The following is a 27,010-nucleotide window of genomic DNA, read 5'->3' on the forward strand; positions in this document are numbered from 1 at the left end:
CACCTGGAAAGATTCGCTGAGAGCACTCCATGCCTTGCTGAGCAAACAGAAAGGGATTTTTCAAAATTCCCAGTGAATTTAAAGGGCGGGTCTGACGGTTGGTCACCTAAGGGCAGGGCAGTAGAGTTCAAAGTGATAACCAGAGTGGCTAGAACAGGCATTGTGGGAGGCCGATCAGAACGCACTAATAGACCAGGGTGTTCACACTGGCGCTGCGGCGCTCCAGCCAGGGCGCAGCAAGCGTTATGCTTCTCATGGAGGTGAATTACCAGGGGCGCTCCAGCTGCGGAGTCCGAGCACTCTACATGCCTTGCCAGTGTGGATGCGTCATGAGTTAGGGCACCCGGGGCTGCTTTAATGTGCTCTAACTCGCAAGTGTAGACAAGCCTATTCCTGTGAGAAGGATGTGGCTTAGCACACACCCCTCTGATCAGCATCACTCATTGGCTAGCTTAGGCAGCTCCCTGCCTAGCATGCTGGTTTTGTGGATCACCATCTAAGGTACCTATCTCTCCCCATTCATTGTATAGTAACCTAGGCACCTAACTCAGCCTTTGTGGGTCGCAGTCTTGTTCCTGTGATTATCTAGGCACCTAAAAATTAGATACCGCAAAATTCGGTGTTGAAATGCTGAAGTTCTTTTGTGGCACCTACCCCCTGAAATTGTGACCAAAAACCTCATGCCGTATTTAGTTTGGTCATGAACATTTATACATTCTCTAAAGCACTCTTGGTCTGGTTTGTATTGATGGCTATATGTGTGGTCATTTGGGGATTCCAGCTATACAATTTACAAATTCTGTCTCAGATTACAAACTCTACATGTATCCTTATGAAGCATATATTTTGAAGTTACAGCCTTTTGTCTTCTCTGTTATTCTTTTGCCTCCATTTTGGACTGAAATTCCAATAGGGGTAGTGGCAAAGGCCTAGCAATACAGGATTGTTACACCTGGATTGTTCTCTAGTCAAGAAGGAAGCACTCTAGACAAAAGCTGGCTTCTGTCCAGAACTGGTTTGTCAGGGGAGAGGACACTTTGGCTAACAAAGTCACCTGGCAAGGACTAGTGATCACCTGAGGAGACGGAGTAGGATGTCACTTGACAAAGATCCACCCTAGCACAACGCTACAAAACTTCACAACTACCATATGCCTCCCGCAAGAGTTAAACTGTAACCCAGAAGGCTCACACCTTTGGGTAGAATTCTGGGAAAGGGTATGTTTAAGCTATGAGGGAGGCTGCAAGGTCAGCATTGAGCCATAGGAACAGATTCCTGCTCTCCAGAGGGGGTGGAAGACAGAGGCTCTGTGCCCTGAGAGTATATCTAGAGACCACAAGACTAGGGCAGTGATTGGGATCCAGTCAGGCTCTGGAGATGTCATACAGCTAGCAATCCAGAGGTTTGGATTCCCCTCACAAAAGTCTAGTGAACAGCTGAGAGGGGGGGCACTCAACTGGGAGTATCCAGAGACTACACACGTTTTAATTTTAGAGGCAGAAGTATACACTTTTTGAAGCAAATGTTCAGTGAAAAAAAATTACTTGTTTCACAAATCCATGGATTGCAAGATAACTCTATTTTGTAAAGTGGAATGCACATCTATGATACTACATGACTACTACTAATGATTTTACAGTACATCCACTTCTAAAATTATACTTAACTACTGCTGTAGCCCCAATCCTGCAGCCCTTGAATTAAATGGTGGGTTTGGTGTTTTTTGGCCATTGATTTCAGAAGGCGGAGAGCTGGACCCCTAGTCCCATCACTACCTCCTGTATTCATTTCTCTTACCTTTGGACTGGAAATCTATTTTTAAAATGAAAATATAGGTGAATCTGTAAAACAAAAAAATTAGTATAACTGGGGGAAATGTCTGCTTGCTGTACAACATATTTTCTTCTTCTCTTAAGTGTGGGATGCATTTCTTTATCACCTACTTCTTTTATCCTGGATAATATCTAGTTACACTAATTACCATGATTAAGTAATATCTATACAAATGACTAGTTCACAAGTCAAGGTTGTTGTAATAATTCAGTGAGCGGAGCTACGCTACAGCCTCCTCCAAAGCAGAGCTCTAGATGCCTTTGCCATATATTAAAAATATAAGCAAAGTAATACAAACAAAAGGCAGAAGCCTCCCTAAAACTAGGAAGAAAATAAAACCTCTCTCTCCAGCCACAATTCCCAAACCTCAGCGTACAATCCCAGCCTCAGGGAAAGAGCGAAGATAAACTTTTCATTGTGTCCTTCCAGCCAACAGATCTGTGCTATTTTGGACTGAGAGCTAAATCCTGAGTTGTGCTAAGCATAGGGTTACCAGATAGTAACTGAAAAAATGGGACTGGGGGTGGGGGAGTAACACTGCTCTACAGCCAAAATGCTTCTGAAATAAATGTAGTCAAACTTTACTAATTCTGGGTCACTGAGAACGAAAATGATGCTTAAAATTGTTGATTGGCTCTAGTTTTCAAGATATGCTATTGGGTCAGTATATACGACCCTTGACTTGGGAATGGCGGAGGATAAGTGAGTTATAAAGGGAAGGGATCTCAATTTAAACTAGAAATGACTAAAATACATCTTTAACTGGATCTATGAATAAATCTATGACTGGGTTTGGACAGTACTTGCTTTTTAGGCAGAGCCATTAATGATGCAATCTGAAGCTGGTATTGCGTCATACATGGTATGAATTGCATCATGTTATTCCTAGAAGTCATGGATGATGCAATCATAACCAAGCTTACATCACTCTGCTGAACAAATTGCCCTATATCAGCTCTAGAAATCATACAGTGTCGTGCTCTCTTATTTGTCAGTGTTTGATTTTGCAAAGGGACACATTTCTGTTTAGCCAAAGTGAGCAGAGATGCCTCATACTTGTGTGAACAGTGCAGATAACAGTGCAGATATGTTTGTGGTGAAATGACTTTTGCATCACAAAAGCGCAGTATAACCACTATGGTTAAGAAAGCCTATCACCTTTATTTTGATGTCACAGGACCCACATTTTCTCCCATCCTCCTCCTCTGAACCACACCTCATAACACAAGGTGAACTGAATGACCTTGTCAGGGATTTGGAACTACCCAAGAGTAAGGCAGAGCTGTTGGGCTCCAGAATACAGCAATGGAATCTCCTGGCAGGTGATGTTAGGGTTTCCATGTTCTGTGACCATCAAAAAGATCTTGTCCCATTCTTCTTCATGGAAGGTGATCTTGTAGCCTGCAACATCAATGGTGTGATGGCAGCCCTCAACATCGTTCATGATCCAGATGAGTGGAGACTGTTCATTGATTCATCAAAGACGAGTCTTAAAGCTGTTTTACTGCATAATGGCAATGTTTTGCCATCAATTCCAGTTGGTCAGCAGTCCATATGAAGGAAACCTATGACAACATGAAACAACTTTTGAGGTGCATAAACTATGACCAACATCAGTGGCAGCTTTGTGGCGATTTGAAGGTTGTTGCTTGGTCTGCAGACTGGATACACAAAGTGCTGCTGTTTTCTTTGCGAATGGGATAGTCATGCAAGAGATTCCCACTACACCAAGAAAGACTGGCCACTCCGACAGCCATTGGAGCCTGGGAGGAAAAGTGTTCAGCATTCACCACTTGTTGAATCAAGGAAGATTTTGTTACCACCCTTACACATCAAGCTGCGTCTGATGAAGAACTTTGTCAAGGCCATTGACAAAACACAAGCAGCTTTCAAGCACCTCCGTGGAAAATTTCCAAGGTTAAGTGAAGCTAAGATAAAGGAAGGTGTCTTTGTTGGTCCTCAGATTCGTGAACTTCTTCGAGATGATGCATTTGACCATGCACTGCATGGCAAGGAAAAGACGGCATGGAAAGCCTTGCAGTTAGTGGCAATAAATTTTCTCGGAAACAACAAGGCAGACAACTACAGGTTGTTGGTGGAAAACCTCCTCAAGGCATACAAACACCTTGGTTGCAACATGTCACTAAAGATACATATTTTGCACTCTCATCTAGATTTTTTTCCACCGAACTGCGGAGCAGTGAGCGACGAGCACGGTGAGCGATTTCACCAGGACATTGCAACAATGGAGAAACGCTATCAGGGCAAATGGAGCCCATCAATGCTTGCACACTATTGCTGGACAGTGACAAGAGATGCTCCATTTAATGAATACAAGAGACAAGCCAAGAAGCGCCGAGTAGACACTGAATAGGACTAAACTATGTACAGAATAGTTTTTTGCCTTTTGTTTCATAATAAATTTTATTTAGATAACCCTTTTGCTGATTTTTAAAGTGTTACATAAACAGGACAGGTGAAATATTATCATGTAAAGCAACCATAAACACATGAAAAGACCTAGGTTTACAATTTATGATTAAAACTCTACTATCTACACAATATACATAGACATAAAAATGTAAAAACTTAAATAACTTAGAAACAGTATCCAATCAGTTGTTTTAATTGTCATATTTGAATTCAGCACATCAAAATACATAATAAATAGAACATTTTATCTCTGAAGCAGACAACTTCTCAAAAATTGTAGACCAGTGTAATAGGCGCCTATATAAGAAAAACTCCCCAAAAACAGGACTGTCCATTTAAAAATGGGACATCTGGTCACCCTAGCTAAGCATGACACAGCTGACGTGGGGGAAGGTAATGCTAAGCCACCTTTCCATCCCACCCTGAGACAACCAGGGACCAAAATCTCTCTCGCTCACATACTTTCCCCATCTCTACATGTTCATGGTGATAGGATGGTGTAGGGGAATCCTTAATTACATCTTTAAGATAGCTTACTAACTGCTTTGCAACATAAATCAGCTGAGGCTGAAGATCTAGCCATAAGTGGGTGAGTGAATTCCAAAGATCAGGAGAATGCCCTGCTAGCTACTCTCTTTCTTCTAAACCAAGGGGGCTACTTACTGTAACTATGGCAGTATGGTACAAAGGGGGTAGGGGGTGGCCTTAGAGATGCAGGCCCTGTTTAGATCTATTGAAGGTTTTATAGCTCAAAACCGATCTATATAAATAAAAATCCCTGCATCATAATAATACAGATATACTGATAGTTATAGCAGTGACCTTCTGATCAGTCAAAGGATACCAAGTATACAAGGTTCAGGGAAATCAAAGCAGCAGCTAAAAACTAAAACTGTATGAGTGACTTTATCTTCCCACATATCATATATGGGACATGTTTTAAATAAGCAACTTTTCACTAACTTTAATATTGCTCCTTGGAAGTGCTAGTTTTGGAACACCCAAGGGGAGAGCCTACTCTTACTTTAAGTAACATGCAACAAGTGGTTCAAGACCTGAGTTGACTCATTACAGAATATGGATTACACTAATAATTAACTTCAGCACTGTTATGGGGGGAGTTGTACCGGACCTGAGCACTTTGAAACAGTGATCTTTAGCAGGGGATTTATTTTTAAAGAGAAATCTAGACAAAACAACTTAAAGTCAAAAGTGAGGACATTAAACTCCTTAGATTTTACACATAGGCCAGCATGCCCATCACAAGCCCACAGCAGCATGGCACACCTTGCAACAGGAAAACACTGTGTGGTTAAATGGCAATGTTCAAAGAGTTCTTCGAACCATCCAGGGCAAAGAGACACAGCCTCAGGTCAGCTCCCAGGTAGGCCCAAAGTGACACATGGGATGGAAGCCAGGGTGCAGTGAGTGGAACCAGACAGGCAATAACCACAGGCACAAAACCAAGCCAGAGACTGTATCTTTGCATAGGTGGGAAGCTGGGAGCCGGTGAGGTGCCAAGGAGACAAACAGGCTCCCAGCACAGTGATGCTGGTACAGTTTTTACAGTGGGGGCGCTGAAGGCGGACACCATGTAGTTGGAGTGTTTTACTGCTTTACCCCAGGGGGTGCAGGCAGCGGCCCCCACCCCGCCCTCACACCCCGCCTAGAATCCGCAGGTGCGCGCGGGCCTCGCTGCACCGCCCTGGCTGCACCCCCAGCGGGGCAGCTCCGACGCCCGCCTGGCTCCGCCCGTGTCGGGGCTGCGGGCATAGAGCCCGACAGCCCCGCTGCTCGGCCCGGGCCTGTCGCAGCCGGAGGGTCTTGGGGGAGACGCGATCCCGTCCCCACACTGTGCCCGGGAGCGTGTACGGACATGAATACCCCAAGCAGAATAACCCTCCCACTGTGATGATCCCAGCCCTTCCTGCTGCTTTATGGCAGCCTGCTCCGACGCTGTCGCGCTACTTCCGCTTGACTAGCCAATGGGAAACGCTCCGGTGACCCCCGCCCCCAAGCACGGTAGCCGTAAAGCAGAGGTGCGTGCAGAGGTTGCCGGGGTAGTGCACGTGTCTGGGTGAGTGGGGGCTGGAAGCCGCTGGGGGGAGCCGCCCGTTGCGGGGAGGGGTGGATCGCCCCAGCCCCTCTGACCTGCCTGGTCTGGCCTGGCCTGACCCGTCCGGCTCCACCGCGCTGGCGGGATCTCGGGGTCGGTGTCAGTCTCGCGGGGGCGGGTGAGGGGACGGGGCCCGCTGACAAACTCCGGGCTCCCGCGCTGCGCCTGTCCCGTCTGACGGGTGAAACCGCGCAGGTGGCCTGTGCGGAGCGCGCTGAATTCCTGCGGCTCGCAAAGCCCTTAATCGCCGGAGTCTGTCACCCCCGATTTCATCCCTCGCTCAGCGCCACTCGTGCCTGGCTTCCTTGCCCACAAACATCTGGGCCTTGTCTCCTGCCCCTGTCCAGCAGGGCTCTGCCTTCTCCTACTTCAGTGCCTTGGGCAGCAGCCTCTAACAGAATTGATTTGGACAGATTCAATGAATGGATGGGGTGGTTGTATCATTTTGAGCTTCTAATAAGTACACATTACTATTATAGCTTTATAGTTTTTTAGGTTCCAGTCCAGTAAACATGTATGTGCTTAACCTTACTTGCATGCTTAAAGTTAAGCGCACACATTAATGATTGCAGGATAGAGAGGTTTTGTTTATGTTTCCTTGTCCTAGTCTCACTTCCTTATTTGCATTTATTCTGACTCTTCAGTTTTAACTTAATTCTGTGCTCTTCAGGGCAGAGATCTTAAGGTGCCTACTGTACTCTTGGGCACAGTACAAATAATAAACACTTAATAAACAAGGTTTTATATACAGTTTGCTTTTACTTCTGCCCCCATTCTGTATCTAACTTCAGGATCTGGACCTTTAAGAATGAAAATAGATGATATCACCCTAAAAAATGGAAGTACAGAACTTCGCAGTGATAAAACATAGCATTTATTTAGTGTTCAGCCTGATGTTATACAAAAATATTCAAAAATACTCAGTTATAACATTTGATCATTTCTGTTAAAAATAGAGGTATTTAACGTGGAGAATTTTTGGTGGGAGGGAGAATGGCATTGATTATGAACATTATGGTATACTTAGGTAAGCAGTTGTAATCTTAGTTAACCTGGTTTGGTAATCAGATGCACAAATGATTACAAGAGAAATGGGAAACTAAATTTATAATGAGAAAAGTACCAGTTAGAGATACAAAATTATGAATTATTGCAACAGTCTTTTAGTACTTGTTTTCTTTTGTCAGTTCTATCATATAGCTTATGACGAAGGATTTTTTTTAAAGTTAGAGAAGTCATTATGCTCTTGAACTAAGACGGATGCATCCATTCATGGTCCCCAACAAGTTGTGCCTCTTTCTGTATTTCAGTGTCACTGCTATGGAAGCCAAAGGTAAAAAGAGATTCATGGGAAAAAATGGAAAAGCACCACAAAGAAAACATAAATTTAAAAAAGACAATGGTAAGACTGCAAAGAATAATATTTCTTTGAGATGGCGCAAGTGGGTTAAATGAGCAAACCCTTCAACTTTGAAAATCTGATCTAAAATACTATATTGGGTTAAAATTGAAAATGTTCTCATTTTAATCCACATTTTCCCAAATCGCCAACCATGCTGAAGAATGTAGTCACTTTGCATTCTCTGCTTAAGAGAATCTCCCACAACTGGAATAACAATATTGCTACAAGATAGGATTGAGACGCTTTAGGGAACTGTAGCTCAAGCTGGTGCTTGTCTCTTCACTTTCATATTCATGCATTGCCTATTTTTTATTAAATGCGAGGGGGAAAATATTCAGCATTATCACCAGATGGCAGATTAATTATATAAAGCTGTTTTACTGTGAAAATAACATGAATAATGAATATTAGCAAGAACAGAGTCCTTTATTAGGTTCAGGAGCATAAATCTAAACAATTCATTGACAGTTATTTTCTCTAAGGCTATGTCTACATTGCACTTTTGTCGGTCAGGGGTGTGGGAAAAAAACCCACACCCCGACCAACAAAAGTTTTACTGATGAAAAGCGCCGGTGTGGACAGCGCTTTGTTGGCTACCACCACTCATTGAGGGTGATTTTATTTTGCTGGCAGGAGAGCTCTTTCCTGCCGGCGAAGAGTGGCTACGCAGGAAACCTTAAAGGTATGCAGTGTAGGCATAGCCTAGGTTTAAAAAAAAATAAAAAGAACAAAACAACCTAATTGTGCAACTGAGAGGATGAGTTGTATATAAGATCTCTGTACTTTCTTGCTGTGCTCTAAGTGCCTACTTGCTTGCAATTTGTGCTGTCACTTAACTGAATACCACAGATATTTTAAGTGTTTTTCTATAGGCTTTTAATAAACAGAAAAGAGGGGAAATTGCTCTGTTAAAATGTATACATTTTGTATTCCTGTATTTTGCTGTCCTTGCTGTCAAACTGGACCTTCAGAAGGTGTGCAGACTTACCACAATTTGCTTTGCAACCATCACACAACACATTTAGCCATTTTATGCCATTTGTGCCTGGTTGCTTTCATTGGTAGAAGTTTTCTGAGCATCCAAGAGTAAGCAATTACCATGTCTTGTATCTAGAGTCACCAGGTACAAGCCAGAGATAAACTAACCTGCATCCATTCACATTATACCAATTAGACTACTTGTGTTCTTCAAATAGTGTGTTTATAGATGTTTGCAGAACTGGGGTCTTAGATTTTGGAGGCAGTGAAACTCTTACTACAAATAAGGCAGCTTTGTTCCTTTAGAATTATCCTCTGTTCACCTTTGGTATTGCATTGCATCTGTATGAAGGATTTAGGGCAAAAGTAGGAGAAGGATCATAAGGCTATGATGAAAAGGCCAGATGGGAGGGATATAAAATTGTTATAGATTAATAAGAATGCTGGGGGGCTTTTCAGGATCTGATTTTTCTTTTTTATTCTGTATCAGCATGCATGGATTTTGGCATATTATGTACAATACTCTGCTTGTTACAAAATAATTATTAAAACGTTTAATAGTGAATGAAACTTGGAAAATAATATCAGTGCTAGGATTGCGTCCTTTTCAATCTAATTCTTTTTTTGTTGTTGTTGTGCACAGATTCTGGTCCACCGAAGAAGTTTCATAGCAAAGGAGGTGAAGAAGGAAAGCCTAAATTCAGATCCAAGAAGTCTGAGAAAGGAAACAAAAAACTTGGTAAGGCAAGTGGGAAACAATTCAAGAGTAAGCAGCAACCAGAAAAGTTCACTAGAAAGAGAAAACTCCAGGAGGATAATGAGAGTGGTGAGTATATTATTGTTGGTGTTTGTTTGTTTTACGTTTTTCTTTTGAAGTGATATATCATCTGTAAAGTATACTCTTACAATAAAACGGAAGCGTATTTTCTTTCAACAATATATATTCTAAAATATGTTAGTAGATTTAAGTGGGATCACGGTTATGCTATAATTGCCTTGAATTGTGTGAGATTGTATAATAGACTTTTTAACGGTACGAGTTGACTGTTCTCTGTTGTAATCACCATAGGCATAAGTGACTAGGTCATGCCTGTGCCCCTGTTATCCTGAGAACCCTATAGTAGAAATTTGAGATAGGCATGATCACAAATATATGTGGAACCAAACTGCTTGCACTGGAAATATGGAGGGAGAAGGGGATCGTCTTACTACTCTTTTCAATACGCTCCTACATTATCACCAACTTCCATAGTATTTCTAATACTAATAAAACTCTAACTATAAAAAATGCTTCTCTGTAGCACCCTATTGGACTTCCCATGAAAATGTTATTTCAGCCAATTTAAACTGATTACTATACAAGTCACATGACCCACAGTCTGTTGCAGTGAAAATTCCAGTTTAACATAGGCAGTCCACCAGTAAACTAAACTTATTGGCTAATTTCTTGGTATGATGGCATAAACCAGGGGTGGGCAAACTACAGCCTGGGGCCGCATCCAGCCCTCCAGATGTTTTAATCCGGCCCTCGAGCTCCCGCTGGGGAGTGGATCCGGGGCTTGCCCTGCTCTGGCACTCCAGCTGGGGAGTAGGGTCAGGGGCTTGCCCCACTCGGTGCGGCTCCCGGAAGCAGCGGCACGTCCCCCTTCTGGCTCCTATGCTTAGGGGCAGCCAGGGAGCTCAGCACGCTGCCCCCGCCCCAAGCGCTGCACCCGCAGCTCCCATTGGCCAGGAACTGCGGCCAATGGAAGCTGCAGGGGCGGCACCTGCGGACAGGGCAGCACACAGAGTCACCTGGCCGTGCCTTTGCTAGGAGACGGAGAGGGGACATGCCGCTGCTTGAGGTAAGCACCGCCTGGAGCGGGCACTCCTGACCCCCTCACGTGCCCAAACCCCCTGCCCCAACCCTGATTCCCCTCCTGCCCTCCGAACTCCTCAGTCCTAGCCCGGAGCACCCTCCCGCACCCTGAACTCCTAATTTCTGGCCCCACCCCAGAGCCCGCACCCCCCAGCCGGAGCCCTCACCCCCTCCCACACCCTAACCCCTAATTTTGTGAGCATTCGTGGCCTGCCATACAATTTCCATACCCAGATGTGGCCCTCGGGCCAAAAAGGTTGCCCACCCCAGCATAAACTGATGCATAATAGTTCATAGTGACAGAGAACTTCAAGTATTAAATGACAGAAAAAGTCACAGCTTTAGTTTAATCATCTGCCTTTCAACCTTACTGATTATTTTTACACAGATCTGATAAAGGCAGTATGAATAGTGGGGCCATTTGGAGACGGTCTCCTTTTGAGGAAAGACCCCCCTTTGATACAAGAGCACCAGCTGCTGACTAACCACTGGTGTTGGTGTCAAAATGTAAAAGTCATGAGTTTTTGTCTTGTATCATGCTTCTAACAATCGTAGCCAAAACTTGAAGAACAAGGGCTTTTCTTCTCCATTTGTACTGTTGGTCTGGTAGGCCTATAGCATTTATTCACCAGTTCAATCAGTGTTTTATACTGGATGTTTCTGCATTTAGTTCTGTCATTATTTTAATAGTTTCATAACTCTCTGGTTCTGGTGTCTCTTAATGAGAGCCGTCATTTGATTGCTGCTTCCCACAGACGTACAGTTCTGCGAGTAAAGGTCTATCACAAATGAAGCATGGCTTAATAATTGAGGGAAACTGGAGGCTCATACAATAACATTAAAGTTCTGTTTTATAAGTTTTTTCACTGTTTTAACTTTGATTTAGTTTAGGGAATACTCCTATTTTTTGAAAGCTTTATAGAAATAGAGGTGGTGGTCGAATTAAATCAGAGTTACGTTGTTTTTTTTAATGGATTTTATCTTAAAACAACTGTAAGCCTCCAGTCTTGCCCATTCAAATTTCAAGCAACACTTCAGTTGTCACTAACTATATCAAGAGACTGACAGGTTTTCTATTAACTTTTCTCTTATTTGCTCACTTCTATTTTTTAAAAAATTAGTGATTTATTCTGAGACATAAACTGATTCTAAAATACTTTGTGTAAATTGCAATCCTTTAAAAAAGGGAAGGCTTGGTATGTTGGAGAAAAATGAAGGGTGTAGTGCTAAACTGTTAAACAATTTAGTGTTGAGAGAGAGCACGTTTAAGTCACCCATTCTGTTGGGCTTCAATTGAACAGTGCTAGTTAGCATGCCTTACCCCCTGACTTTTCACTTCTAGGAATCTGTATTGTATATAGTGATTAATTTTGCTACGAGATGATTAAAGCTAAAAGCAAACATTAGTCAACTTTTTCTGTACCTTGAAGTTCATTTATGACATCTCATATGAAGAATCCTTTTAAAGTAATAATCTTGCTGTGCAGCAGTCTTTAGCCATTGTATAGTAAAAGCTCCTAATGAATCCCACTGAATGAAAGGATTAAGCATGCAAGAAGGCTTTACATATAAAGTCGCAGTGGGTAATTGTTAGAGCTGGTATACTTAAATCTATAAATGAACTCATCTGTCGAGAATCTTTTTTTGTTCTCTTCCAGTGCTTTACATACTTGAAAACCTCTTGAACAGATCCCAGTAAAAGACATTAACATGTTAATAGGAACAAATTTTAAAAGAGACAAAATCTGTGTATAAGAACAGTTGTCATTTATTAGAGGGCAGGAGATCATAAACTGATTGTGCCCTTTAGTTTCACATTTTTCCTCTTTTGAATGTTTATTTTTTATCTACATTCCTTCATAAAAGGAGGGTGCCAGTGGTAATGATCAGAGGCAGATGTAGGGTTTGCAGTTGGGAATGTATTCTTTTCTAGCACAACATTTTTGAATTCTGACAGTTTATCTCAAGGATGTGAAAGGCAAGAATCCCACCAAGTTTAACTTTTGAGGGTATATACTCCTTGTTATCTAAGATATCACAAACAATTGGTGATTTAAGTTATATTTGTGTGTTTTAAAAAAAAAAATTCAACTCTCCCACTTTTTGGGAGTGAGGAGAGAAGGGGGGATATGTTGAGTCATTAGAGGGGCTGTAGGTGCAATCTGGGTCAGAATTCATCCTGTTAAGACTTTAACTTGTCAAAGCTTTCAGAATAATCTACAGTTGTCTTGCTCTTCCAATATCAGATATCTCCCAGGCAGAAGCTGCCAATCCTAGCAAGTCACCAATGATGCAGTTCACAAAGGGGGCTACAGCTGAGCATTACAGTGCCTAACTATTAGACTACCTGCTGCCTTGTGGAATTCATAACCCAAAATTAGGTAGCCAGATTCCATATACAATGCAGGGGGAAAGTTAGGTGCCTAAAAAGAGGGATTCACAAAAGTCATCAGTCTGAGGGTGGAGCTGCTTAAGCTAGCCAATAGGAAATGCGGAGGATGGGGTTTGGTCTAAGCCCTGCTCCTCAAAAGGAGTTAGGTGCTTAAATCCAGGCCAGAGGATGGCACCTCCCTCCTCTCATGATTCACAGCAGTGAACTTTCACCTGGAGTAGGCACTTAAGCCAGGGCTCAAGAAGAGCCCAATAGCCTAGTGGCTAGAACGCTTGCCCAGGATGTAGGAGACAATCTCCAGTTGCCCAGGGTTCAGTCTCAACTCTGGCTGAGTTGGAGTAGGGACTTAAACCCAGGTCTCCCACCTCCCAGATGAGTTCCCTAATTTGAGGTATTCTGTAGTAGATCTCTCTTAACCTCTCCTATTGAAGATGTATGAATGCTTCAATATTCAGAGAGCTACAGACTATACCTGGGAAGTGGGAGACAAGGTACCAGTCCCTGCTCTAATGAATACTGACCACCATCACTACATCCTTCATTTTGTGTGGAGCCCCATCAGATAGATGTGCTTTTAAAGCAGCCTCCTAGCATGTTTATTCAATCAGTGCCTGTAGGTGAAGGTTGTGAATCCCTATCCCACCAGGGGTGAGGCATGATTCCCACTTCTATCAGTGGAAACATAAGCTTCTACAGTTAGGTGGCAGCTGAGCAGGGGTTTTGTGAATGCCACTGGCATTGTGGTCTTAGTGCAGTACCTGATTCCCCCTGTGAATCGCACTCCAAGTGTTTAGTATGTATTAACCCTTTCAGATTAGCTAGCTAGGCAGTCAGGGGTAGATCCTGAGCTCATGTCAATTGCCATAGCTCTGTTGACTTCATTGGACACCAGTTGAGGATCTGCCTCCCAGTCTCCAATAGAAGACTATTACTTTGTTATAAACAATGTTTTGTTTTTATCATCAGGGTCGGTACCTAAGAAGCCTAAATGGGATGATTTAAAAAAGAAAAAGAAGGAATTAAAGCAGAGCAGACAACTTAATGACAAAACAAATTATGATGTAATCATCAAATCAAAACAAATATGGGAAAGTGTGAGAAGGTAATAATGGCTCTATTATGTTTTCTTTCATAGGATTCTTTTTAATTAGTACTGATGCAGTGGTGAAGCGTTGCTCATTCTGTCTTGGTACCTTCATGAATGGGTATGCTTGTATTTCTCCAAGTAAATTTCATCAATAGATTATAATTTAATTAGCCTGAATTAGAATTCTCTGGAGGTCTCAAGTTAAATTTTGATGGCTGACAGTAGAAATAGTCTTGAGGCACCTGGGTTGATCTTGGTAAAAATGTACAATAATAATAATAAGTGGGCATAAATTAAGGGGAGATCATTTAGATTAAGATAATTTGAGGCCTGAGCCTGTAAAATTCTCAGGACCTTAAAGTCCCACTGGCTGAGGCTCTTTGAAATTTTATGATCTGCCCTTGCACTTAGGGAGTGAAATATACTTATGCTTCTGGCCAGGACTTTCATAAATGGATACCTAAATGTGGACTTGTGGGAACTCATTTTTTAAAAAATTTTTTGGCTGCCTTGCTTTTTAGCTCATGGACTTCCAGTTATTTTTGTATTTCCAAAAAGCTGCTTTCTCATCTAAGATTCTCCTGCTTGTCTGTTTTTGTTTGTAGGAAAAACTGTGACAAGGAGAAGCGAGAGAAGCTAATAAATGAACTACATAAACTTCTTCAGGGGAAAATTAAAACTGTAAGAAAAATACAGTAACACACGTAATTAAAAATCAGCGGGCAAGTTGATAAATCCCTTTTTGTGTTGCACTAAATGACCTTGTGAGCTATATAGTACAACCCTGTTTATCCAGAAGCTACAGGGGACATTGAAAATATCCAGATAGAACAAGGTTTCAGTGAATGAAGAAATTGGGTTTGAAAAGATTGCCCTCTGTGCTCCCAGTCTTTTAGGATAATAGTGCCAGGAAAACTTTGCTGATCATCTGGCTTTAAAGGGGACTTGTTAGCCAGCATTCTAATCTCTAAAATTCCCATTGGATGTAAGTGAACTTTGGTTAACTTGCAGTTTCAGTAAGAGTTGTAGTGGATTTTTGCGATTGATTCTCTTAAAACTCTACACCAAAGTTAATAACCTGGTGCACATTTCTACCATTACATTTTAAATGCTAACAGTCTCATTATTTTTATTTCATTTTTTGGGTGTTCACTGTGTATTGTAGTGAAGCATAGTCAACTGTTGGGTTTTAAAGTGAATTGAAATTGTGGCTGCTCGGTGCTGCCTACTGTGTTAGATTGAGCATCCTGATCATATCGTCTTCTGCTAGGGTGAGACTGCGTGACTGTTGTCCCTGTGAGAGTCTCAAGAAAACAGGATGTGCATCTCATGGGGCTGTTCCAGTCAATAAAATATTCAATATTTTTGGTACATATTTACAGATGATCACAAAACATTCCATTGCCTGCAGTAGCAGGTATTGATTGTAGTCTATGTTTGGTAAAGAAATACTGGAGCAATGAAAACTGTTAAAACTACACTTAGTTTAAAACTTGTTTGTTTCTTTATAATGTATTTTATTTATATAGCATCTATTTGCCATAGCATCCTATGTGCTGCATAAAACTATACTCTTAACAGAGTAAATATGTTAAAATAAACTTTTGCTATGTAATGTCACGCAAAAGGCTGGGATAATAAAAATGTTTATCTTACAGATGGCATTTGCACATGACTCAACTCGAGTTATCCAGTGTTTCATTCAGTATGGCAATGACAAGCAAAGGCAAGAGACATTTGAAGAATTAAAAGGTATTTTTCTTTTTTATATCGTATTTGCTTTGGAAATTGGCACTGTTTTGTATAATGTAGCTCTCCTTAATGTATTTCTTTGCTCCCAAAACTCTATTGGTACACATGTTTGAGTTACTTTTTTCTCTTTAGGTGTCACTTTCTGATAAATTAATTCCTGCTTGAGTGCAAAAGGTCACTGAGCAATGGCTTTTAGTTTTGTGTTGTAGGAAAGTAAACAAACACGCAATTTCAAGGGGTGATAAAAACTAACTGCTCTTTTTCTTTTCCTCCCCAGATAGCCTGCTAGAATTGAGCAAATCCAAATATTCCAGAAATATTGTAAAGAAGTTTCTTATGTATGGGTGGGTATGAAGAAGTAAACCAGTTTTTATATTTTTTTTTCTTACATATATTGTTAATTTTGGAATGTGAATGTACTTCTTTATTAATCTGTGTATCATGAATAATCGCTTTGGCCCAGGCTGTCCCCTCCATGTGAAATTATCTTGGTAGTGTATTTGGGAGTGAGGATTGCAAACTACCTGCTGTCCATAATACAGTCTCCTTTTCACAGGGTAGGCTTTCTCTTCTCAGAAATTCTGAACAGCAAATACAAAAACAGACTACAAGGGCAAAAGAGGGGGAAAAAAACACTCTCAAAACAGTCCCTTGTTCAGTGTATAATAGTCCTACAAAGATATGCCCTTCCCCTTGTCAAGGTTACAGTAGTGCAGAAAAATGTCCCGTCTCCCCCCCCCGCAGAGTTTATCCAAAGTCTCCTAAAATAAATGTGCACCCCTACTGTGGAACAAGGAGTTTTCTGTTTGTCCATAGCTTGCTCTGCCCTTGCTCTGGTAGACAGACTGTCACTGGTCATTTTCTTCTTCTCTTTCCTTCAGCTAGGTTTATGGAGCTTAGCTGTGGCGTGACCTAGACTTAAAACTTAGGTTCACATAGCTACGGGGCTGATGGGTGTGAAAAATCCACCTCCTGAGCGATGTAGTTCTGCTGACCTAACTGCTGGTATAGATGCAGCTAGGTTGATGGGAAGAGTGCTTCCATTGCTTTATCTACCATCGCTTGGGCAGGTTTCCTACAGTGACAGAAAACCCCCTTCTGTCTCTGTAATCTGCATTTGCACACAGGGTTATGCTGACTAGCTGTGGCACCTGTAGTGTAGGTGTGGCCCATGTGCTCCTCACCCTTTCCTCTCTGCTTCTACACTATTGCAGAGCTGACAGGAAAACAAAAGGTTGAATGAGAATGCCTAGATGGATCCAAGACACAGCCACCTACAGGCACCAGATGACTCAGATGGTTAACACACCCCATCAACATACCTATTCAGTCCACACATTTCCAAGCAGAGACTTTAAGTTGCAGTTAAAGGCGCTTGCAGCACCATTAACTGATGGTGGGCTCCCTTTATATCTGTGGATGCCAGTGGGAAGCTCAGGGGGACTCAATTGCAGCACTACTGTTACCACCATAGACATGAGCTTTTTGTTCGCTTTTCTAACTGTATTTTCATAGTAGGTGTGTAGTTAAGGTCCCAGGTATAGATGCCTGTCTTTGTTGTATTATTGTGCTAATACTTAATCACTTAAATATATACATTTCCAAAAATAAAGCTAATAACATCTCTTTTCCCTAATCTCCTCTCTCTCTTGGTGTCCATCTTTACACATGGTACAGAACAAAACCACAAGTTGCAGAAATAATTAAAAGCTTTAAAGGTGAGGTAAAAAAAATGCTTCGCCATTCTGAAGCATCTGCTGTGGTAGAGTATGCATACAATGATAAAGCCATTCTGGAGCAAAGGAACATGCTAACAGAAGAGCTGTATGGGAATACGTTCCAAGTTTACAAGGTAATGTTTGGTCCTTCCTCCACTTCTAGTCTATGATATTTTATTCATGGTGTTACTGTGTCATTCCCCTTATCTGCTAGCCTTAAATTAATTTATGTCCTGAAGGATGGCCCACCTGTAAACTTGTTTTTCATGTTTCAGATTAATGGTTAACAGCACATTTTCCATTATATATTAGTCGGTTTTTGATTTCGTTTAACTTAGGCTGGGATTTTTCAAAGGAGCATAAGTAAATTGGGCACCCAAATCCCTCAGGCTCCTTTGAAAATCTCATCCCTCATTGACTAACTGTCTTCCCCATCATCCTATTCAACACCAAATCTATTATGTAAGTGACAAAAGTAACCTTTTAACTTGTCCAATGTGAAGTCTGTAAATTAACCTGGAGTCGAAAATGCTAAGCATTTAGAAAATAACATTTGAGAGAAATTTTGCTTCCTGACACAAAATCTATTAGATATATAAAGAAAAATTACTACTTGCCTTTACTACTCTGATTCAGATGCATTTAAATTTAAGAAACACTTGTCTTCTGGGTCAATAGGATTTATTTTCCCTTGACAAGTCATCTTTTTATTTGTGTTACTAAAATCTTTTGCGTCATCCTCAGAGATGTGCATATTTTCCCCTGGCTATGAATACATAATGTTAGCTGGGAATAAAACAGAACCCTAAAGATATAAATTAAACATGCAGTATACTTTTTTTGTCCTCCCTACCCCTCCAAAATTGCCTATGCAACAGTTGCGAGTGTGTTCTTAGTTTGAAATTTAGTATTTTTGCCTTTGTCTTCAAATTGCAATAATTACTCTTTTATCCTAATGTGGAAACAAAAGTAACAAATGTACATGTTAGAGAAGGAGCACTGGATGAAGTGTCATGGAAAAAAGTTTTATTAGGAATTCTAAGGGTAGGTCCACACTACCCGTCCGATTCGGCAGGTAGAGATCGATCTTCTGGGATCGATTTATCGCATCTCATCTGGACGCAATAAATCAATCCCAGAAGCGCTCCCCCATCGACTGCAGAACTCCTGCTCCCTGAGAGGAGGAAGTGCTGTTGACGGGGGAGCTTGCCTGCGCCGCGTGGACCCGCAGTAAGTAAACTTAATTCGATCTAAGAAATGTCGACTTCAGCTATGCTATTCTCGTAGCTGAAGTTGCGTTTCCTAGATCGATCCCCCACCTCAGTCCAATTAGTGTGGACCAGCCCTAATTCTTAAGGGTGTGGGAGTCAATTCTCTATACAGACACCAGATTTAACAATTGATCAGGAAAATCATTTCACTTTCTTCTGAAGCCAAGAATCCTAATATTGCAAGACCATAGTTCTTCAAAGTTTTGGTTTTATAATGATTTATAGCATACTCCTTAATAAAGACTTCCAGCTCTTTTTTTCCCCTTCCTTTTAATTAGATGCTGGTCACTGGAACATTCTGTCTTATCAGCCGGCTCTGCTAAGAGCAGCTTCTCTTGGAATAGTTACCAGTGTGAATTGATGGGCTGGTATTTGATGGACCAGCATAATCTTGGATAGGAAAATTCCATGAGATTTCCTCTTTCTGTTCTATTGGATAGTAATTTATAATCCAACTGATGTGTTGCCATGCCTAGCCCTGATGCTTTGAAATCTTACAGGGAGAGAGGCACATCAATATATGTACTTAACATGTTGCCTTTGGCTGATTCTCTTATTTCTCCATGTAATGCCTGACGATGTTATGAATATCTGGAAATATATGTTAGTGTAGAAGTGTAGATCAATTTGTTTGCTTTTGCTTAATTTGTATACATTTGTTTAGTTTTAAATTACAACTGTTTTTGACATCTTTAAAATGGTGTAACTTAATTTAGTTTTGTGGGTGTTTAAACAAAATTAAGATATGAAGGTTGCTGCATATACTCTGGGGTGTTTTTCCTTCTCAAATTGTGAATGGATGATGAAGAAAACGTTTCTTTAAAACCTGAAAAGCAGCAGTAATAATTAAACCTTATGTGGGGTGTTTTCATTTCAGTCCCCAGTTTACCCTACACTGGACAAAGTATTAGAGTCTCATCCTGAAAAGCAAGAGGCCATTATGGATGAAATGAAACAGATTCTTACCCCAATGGCACAAAAGTAAGGACAAAAATAACTTTTTGAAGACAAGACATGACAATCAGAGACATGACAATTGTGTATGTTGATGGGGGGAAGGGGATATTGTGGTCACACTGCAAAAAGTGCTGTTTTCTTTCCTGTTCAGCCACATTTACTACTAAAGCCATAGTGACTGACTGTAATTCCACCCACTAGGTCTCTTGAAAAAAATCCTGCAAGGTGTGCAAAAGTGCAGTTCTTGATTGACTTTTTCACACTTTAAAACAGAGGGGGGCAAACTACAGCCCATGGGATCCTCCTGCCTGGCCCCTGAACTCCTGGCCCAGAGGCTACCCCCCGGCTCCTCCCCTGCTGTTCCCCCTTCCCCGCAGCCTCAGCTCGCTCTGCCGCAGGTGCAATGCTCTAGGTGGCAGGGCAGCGCAGCTGCAGAGCCCAGCCTGAGTTGGTGCTCTGTGCTGCGCGGTGGCGTGGCTGGCTCCAGCCGGGCGGCACTACTGTAGCGCCGCCAGCCATCGGTGCTCCAGGCAGCGTGGTAAGGGGGCGGGGGGGGGGTGTTGGCCTGAGGGCAGGGGAGTTGGGGGTGGGGATAAGGGTCAGGACGGTCAGAGGACGGGGAATAGGGGGGCAGGGGTACCAGGGGGCAGTCAGGCAGGAGGGGGGGGGGGGGTTGGATGGACCAGCGGGGAGCAGTCAGGGGCAGGGGTTCCTGGGGCAGTCAGGAATGAGAGGAGGGGTTGGATGGGGCGATCGGGGGCAGGGGTTCTGGGGGCAGTCTTGGGGGGATGGATGGCGCAAGGGTCCCGGGGAGGGGCTGTTGGGTGGGGGGGGGGGTTGGATGGGGCAGGAGTCCCGGGGGAGACCGGGCCATGACCTCCTCCCCTAACCGGCCCTCCATACAATTTCCGAAACTGATGCAGCCCTCAGGCCAAAAAATTTGTCCATCCCTGCTTTAAAAGAACTGTTTTTGTTGTTGCCTCTAAGAATACTTTGTCTATGACGCTTTGCTTATGCCTCATTAGGGATGCTGGTTGTAACTTCTCTTCCTCACTATGACTGACTTCCTAAACTGAAAGAGTATCCTAATATTTTCAGCATCATAAGACAGATAACTGCAAGCTACAGTTAGACCAGAGAAAATGGAATTGTGTGTTTGAAAGAGTGTGTGACTTTCTTGTCTCTCCCCTTCCCCCCATACACAGAGAGGCTGTGATAAAGCACTCACTGGTACATAAAGTATTTTTGGACTTTTTCATCCATGCTCTCCCAAAACAAAGATCTGTAAGTATTTCTAAAGTGACTTAAGTATAAATGTTGTAATTTCTTGCAGTATTTTTTATGGACTAACTAGAGTTTTGTTAAATGCCCCAGATAGTGAACTAGGTGGGATATTCAGCACACAAATGTTTCTGCTGGGTTTTTTGTGTGTTGTGTTTAGGTTTCCGGAAGTAGCAATTCACCAACTCCTTCCTTCTGAACCACTGGCCCTGACTCTTGAAGATTCTGTGCTTTGTAGACCTGAAACAAATACCAAAAAGATATTAAACATTAAAATTATGGTGATAAGCCTCTTTATCTTGTTTTAGGAGACAACCTTAAACAAGGATCTTATTGGTAGGATACCCTCGTTTTTATTTAGCTGCAGGTTATCTTTAAAACAAACATTCAAAGAATTTATTTGAGTAATACTTACAAAAATATACTATTTAGGAATTTTTATAGCAACAAGAAATACTCCTGTCCTCCATTATTACACATATACTTAGTTAAGTTGAAGTCCCTTCGTGTAAACGAGCATTGTCATCTTGATTGGAAGTTTCTCTCTACCTATGGAGACGCTAGGAGATGGAGATATGTCAGTAATGCGTAGTAACTTGATGTTTGTAGCTCTGGTGGTCCCAGGATATTATAGAGACAAGGTGGCTGAGGTAATATCTTTTAATGGACCAACTTCTGTGGGTGAGAGAGACAAGCTTTCAAGCTACACCGAGCTCTTCTACCTGAAGAGTTCAGTGTAGCTCGAAAGCTTGTCTCTCTCACCCACAGAAGTTGGTTCACTAAAAGATATTACCTCCCCCACCTTGTCTCTCTAGTAATTCCATGGTTACTATGCATTCTCACAATAAAACAATATTTTGTCCCATTGTGTACAACCAATGTTTTTAATGAGATTTCACAATAAATTTTGCAATAACTAAAAAACAGTTCCCATAATAACTGCAACGAATATGTCTTTTTGAAAGTGTGCAGTGATTCTTTAACAGTCTGTCCAAAGGTAACTTACTTGCAGTGGTGGTTCTCTGAAAGTGACAATAGGTCTTGATTCTACACTCTGGAGTCTGTGGCAAAGACTTTATTGGTGCAGGAGCAGGGCCATACTGTGTAAATGGCTGCTTGCCCATCTGCCTATCCTTCCTTTGAAATTTCTTTCACATCCTATACCAAGATGTTTAGACTCTTGACTTTAGAACCTCTGTAGGTTCTTACACAGTAACTCCTTCCCAGTCACCATGCTTGTGATTACAGTTTTGAGAGGTGAAGTCTAAGCATATGTCTACACTGCATCGACACAGCTACGGGGCTTCAACAATGCTACTGTAGTGCAGATGCTTCCTATTTTGATGGAAATGTTTTTTCCATTGATGTAGGTAAACCATCTCCAAGAAATAATAACTAGGTTGATGGAAGAATTCTTCTGTCAGCCTACCTTCATCTATGGTGGGGTTAAGTCAAATGAACTATGTTGCACAGGGCTCAAAATTTTTCACAGCCTTGAGCGATGTAGCTAGGTCAACTTTACTTTTATGTGTAGACAGGTCAAAGACATTTTTACAGCTTTAGGACCCTTTTGATGCCAATTGCATAGGCTGGCACAATACAAGAGTGTGGATCTAGGCACAGTGATACTCTTCACAGGGTTACAGGTAAAATATGTATCTTTTCTCTAAGACTCTTCTCAAAAAATAATCCCCCAGTTATCTTTTCTTCTCAGGAAATGATTGAAGCAATCAGAGAAGCAGTAATCTACCTGGCACATACACATGATGGAGCCCGAGTAGCCATGCATGCTTTATGGCATGGTACACCCAAGGTACAGTACGCACTTTAGCCTACTCGCCCTTATGCAACAGGTTCTTAGTTGGCTCTGCTGTCGTTGGAAACTTTGATTTTGTTTGTGCCTAAGACTGTTGTGTATTGCTTTTTCCAGTGATCTTTGCACTAATGCAATTACCCTGTATAGATTACTTTGTCAGGGTATGCATGAAAATGGGCCAAACCATGTCCCTGACCTATTAGCAAATATAATCTCTGTATTTGAGGGTGGAAATGGCCACACAATTTTTTACAATGGAAAAACTTTAAAAAAAAAAAAAAAAAAAAATTATGGAGGCCACCAGATAGTGCTTTTAACTTTTTGAATGTGTTACAATTTCCTCAGTATCTATCCCTTAGATTTCCTGTAGCTGGAGGAAATTTGGAGGTGGGGAAAGAACGGTAAAGAAGCTCATAATGTAGAACATTTTTAACTTACTTTAAAAGCTTAAAATTATAAATAAACTGAAAGGCTTCTCTGTTTGCCAAGACTTGTGTTTAGGGTTTCTCCTTCAAGAGTTGAGGATATGTCAAGCCATGTAAGGGATAGCAGTTACCCATTCTGCTTTAGGTGCTAGGGGTGTCAGGAGCGCTTTCAGAAATTACATGGAACCTTCCACGTAAGGGTATGTCTACACAGCAGCGGGGAGTGTGCATTCCAGCACAGGTAAATGGACATACACTAGCTCTGCTTGAGTTAGTGCACTAAAATAGTAGTGTAGCTGCAGTGGCTCAGGCTAGCTGCCCAAGTACAAGCCCATTCGACCACCCAGGTACATACTTGGATGGTTAGCCTGAGATGCTGCCAAGGCTGCTGTGGCTACATTGGTCGTCTTAGTGCACTATCTTTGCTGGAAAGCATGCTTCCAGCTGCTATGTAGACATACCTTAAGTAAAAAGAAATAAAGTTACATATATATTATTTTAATGAACTTGTAATTTAAGTCTACCTACCTTGATAGGGCATGGGCCTTAAGTAGAATGGTAAAAAGGGACAGAGCACTGGCTGAAGGGCCAAAAATGAAGGCCGGAGAGGAAGTCTTTTGGAGGAGATACTCCTAGTGAAGCCCCTTGAGAACAGAGTCCCTGCTGATGCATAGTTTAGGAGCCTTCCTGAGCAGATGTCTGCCCTAGAGGGGGAATTGAGGTATGTGGGATAAGAGTTCCCTCTTGTTTTCTGTAGGAGCTATGCAACAATGAACTGACAGTCTGGGCATGGGGGGATTGGCAGACTGACCACCTCCTGTACACAGCAGGAAATCAGCAGCTACAGGATGTCCATTAGGCAAACAGCCTTTACCTTTAAAATATATTTAATTTGATAACAGCTGCTCTTTCTCAGTTCTTCCCCCAGCCAGCCCAATCTTGCAAAAAAAACCCAGGGTTTCTGTACTGTGCTGAGTCTTGCCACAGAATTTGGATCTAACATTTCACAGTCTCAGTTGCAAAAGTAATGCTTATAATAGTAATTTCTTCTTTTTAAGAAAGGAGTTGAAATTAAATTCATATAAAGAAGCTGCAAATAGCAACTTAGTTATTAAATTGTTGACAAAGGCTTACTAATGTTTCTCCCTCTTCTTTGGATAGGACAGAAAAATCATTATGAAAACCATGAAGACATATGTTGAAAAAATAGCTACTGTGAGTGTTTATAAACCTTAGATTGAAGTAGTCACTGAAGCATTTTCATAACTGTCAAATCATTCCCAATTTACAAACTATGAATCTGAATTTACTCTGAAGTTAGAACAAACTCTGAAACTGCAGTCTTGATAGTAAACTTAGACTTAAAATACTGATGCTTAACTGTATCAAATGTTAATATACATTTTTGAGGAAAGAGCAGTGCAAGAATAAAAAGCTCACTAGCTGGGGTTGTATTTCATGCTAGTAAAGTATCTTACAAGTACCCAGTATACTGTGTTTCCTGCACCTTGTGCAGGTGTTGCACATCTATTATCTTTCTAATTTTTTTCAAAATATTTTTCTCTTCCTTGTTACTGTGTGAAATACTCAGAGAAATACTCCCTCCCCTGCCTCCTGCCTGCACGTTGGGGAGGCAAGGGAGGGAGGTGGGAGCCTGTGCACCATGTCCTAGCTTCTCCCTCCTGAATGCTGCAAGCCAGCTGATTGCCGCGGGCAGGGGAGGGAGTGGGGAGGAACGAGGACGCGGTGTGTGGAGTAAAAGGCGGGGGGAGAAGAGGCGGTTTAAGAGGGGGGCGTGGGCGGGCCGAGGGTTGAGCCCCCTGCCCCTGGTGCTTGCAGAGTAGGGGAAGCTGCCGCTGCTGCTGCGCAACGTGCTTGTAGCCCACAGCACCTTCAGCCTCCTTGCCTGCCTCATTGTCTCCAGTGCCAGTGGGGTAAGGCGGGGGCGCCTCCCAACTATAGTATTGTACTGTATGGCAAAAAAAAATTTCCCTGGAACCTAACCCCCCTCCCTCCAATTTACATTCTTTCTTATGGGGAAATTGGATTCGCTTAACATCGTTTCACTTAGTTGCATTTTTCAGGAACATAACTCAACGTTAAGTGAGGAGTTACTGTATCTTCCTTTAATACCAGCCACTCAGGTTCACTTATCTTACTACACCTCTACCTCAATATAACCCTGTCCTCAAGAGCCAAAAAATCTTACCGCGTTATATCGAACTTGCTTTGATCCACCGGAGTGCGCAGCGCCCCCCCCCCCCCCCAGCACTGCTTTACCGCGTTATATCAGAATTCGTGTTATATCGGGTTGCGTTATATCTGGGTAGGGGTGTATTTAGAATTCTAGCATTTGTGTACAAGCTCTTATAAAATTTGTCAATATTTAGTTGTCTGCCTTCACATGATTTAACTGAGAGGGACTCTTTTTCATTTGACTGTTTCTCTTTGTTTCCTACTTGTGCTTTATCAACGTCTATCCTCTACTCTTCTCTAGAATATAGAGAGTCTCCATTAATAGATCCTCCCCTAAGGGATGTCTCTGTCTGAACCGTGTGCTCATCTGCACCTGTTGGCTTTCCTCCAAGCTCTTAGTTTAAAAACTCCTACAACCTTTTGAATTTTACAGGCCAGCAATCTGGTTCTGTTTTGGTTTAGGTGGACCCCATCCTTCATGTATAGACTCCTTCTTTCCCAAAAGGTTCCCTAATAAATTTAAAACCGTTCTCCCTACCCTGTCTCATCCATGCATTGAGACCCTGCAGTTCTGCATGTCAAACTGGAAGCACTGCAGAGACTGCTACCATGGAAATCCTGGACTTTACTCTCTTACCTAGCAACCTAAATTTGGCCTTCAGGACCTCTCTTACATTTCCCTATGTCATTGGTACCTACATGTACCATGATCACCAGCTCCTCCCTGGCACTGCACATAAGTCTGTCCATATGTCTCAAGAGATCTGTAACTTTTGCATCCAGCAGGCAATTCACCATGCAGGTCTCCCAATCATCACAAACCCAACTATCTATATTTCTAACAATCGAATCCCCCATTACAATTACCTATCTCTTTCTAATAAGTGGGGCTTCCTGCCCAAGAGGAATATCTTCATTGTGAGAGGATACCATGACATCATCAGGAAAGAGGGAGGATCTTTCCTTCTCCATCTGCCTTCTTCCACAGTATCATATTGTTCAGTTTGAAGAATTACTGAAATAATAACTTTTATTTGAAGCATCCAGCTTTGGCCACTAATGGAAATGACTTGGTCTGTTTCAGTATAGCAGTTCCTGTTTTGTTAGATGAAAAAAGCTTGTGTGTGTGTGTGTGTGTGTATAATATATATATGTAAAAATATGAATCACTTTGTGAGAGACAAGAGGTAGCTAAGAGTTAAGAACTGTGTCAAGACCTCCTGGTTGTGCTCTTAGGGAAGTTGGTGGAAAGTGTCTCATTGACAACTATGGGAGTTGGATCTTGCCCTTATCCTGTAGGTCTGGATTTCACTGAGACTTGCTCTCCAGAAATCTGGTGAAAGATGTTGACTGTAAGGTAAAGCTACTGGAGAAATTAGACTTTACTTTTTATTCTGTAAAGCAAATCTTTGTCCTCAAATGGATGAGTATTCATAGAATCCAGTTGGCAATTATTGAGAGTGCAGCATGCTGCACAGCTGTCTAGACAGGGAAA

General features: G+C 42.0%; 1 protein-coding gene across 4 annotated transcripts in view; it reads left to right on the forward strand.

The window, feature by feature from the left end:
• Positions 1-6,249: 6,249 nt before the first annotated feature.
• PUM3 (pumilio RNA binding family member 3) overlaps positions 6,250-27,010 on the forward strand; it is a 37,607-nt gene continuing 16,846 nt past the window's right edge. The window contains exons 1-12 of one of the 4 annotated variants that reach the window (XM_034773763.1): positions 6,250-6,305; positions 7,693-7,784; positions 9,406-9,588; positions 13,979-14,114; positions 14,705-14,780; positions 15,758-15,851; positions 16,129-16,195; positions 17,529-17,703; positions 19,718-19,821; positions 21,003-21,081; positions 22,793-22,891; positions 24,481-24,534. In XM_034773763.1, coding sequence (XP_034629654.1) covers positions 7,703-7,784; positions 9,406-9,588; positions 13,979-14,114; positions 14,705-14,780; positions 15,758-15,851; positions 16,129-16,195; positions 17,529-17,703; positions 19,718-19,821; positions 21,003-21,081; positions 22,793-22,891; positions 24,481-24,534 — 1,149 coding nt within the window. In that variant the 5' untranslated portion in view covers positions 6,250-6,305; positions 7,693-7,702. Of the gene's footprint in view, positions 6,344-6,451; positions 6,476-6,818; positions 6,843-7,692; positions 7,785-9,405; positions 9,589-13,978; positions 14,115-14,704; positions 14,781-15,757; positions 15,852-16,128; positions 16,196-17,528; positions 17,704-19,717; positions 19,822-21,002; positions 21,082-22,792; positions 22,892-24,480; positions 24,535-27,010 lie in introns of those variants that run through there. The other 3 variants (XM_034773762.1, XM_034773764.1, XM_034773765.1) reach the window with 3 other exon arrangements.

The sequence above is a fragment of the Trachemys scripta genome, chromosome 6 (genome assembly GCF_013100865.1).
Source record: "Trachemys scripta elegans isolate TJP31775 chromosome 6, CAS_Tse_1.0, whole genome shotgun sequence".
Lineage (NCBI taxonomy): Eukaryota > Metazoa > Chordata > Testudines > Emydidae > Trachemys > Trachemys scripta.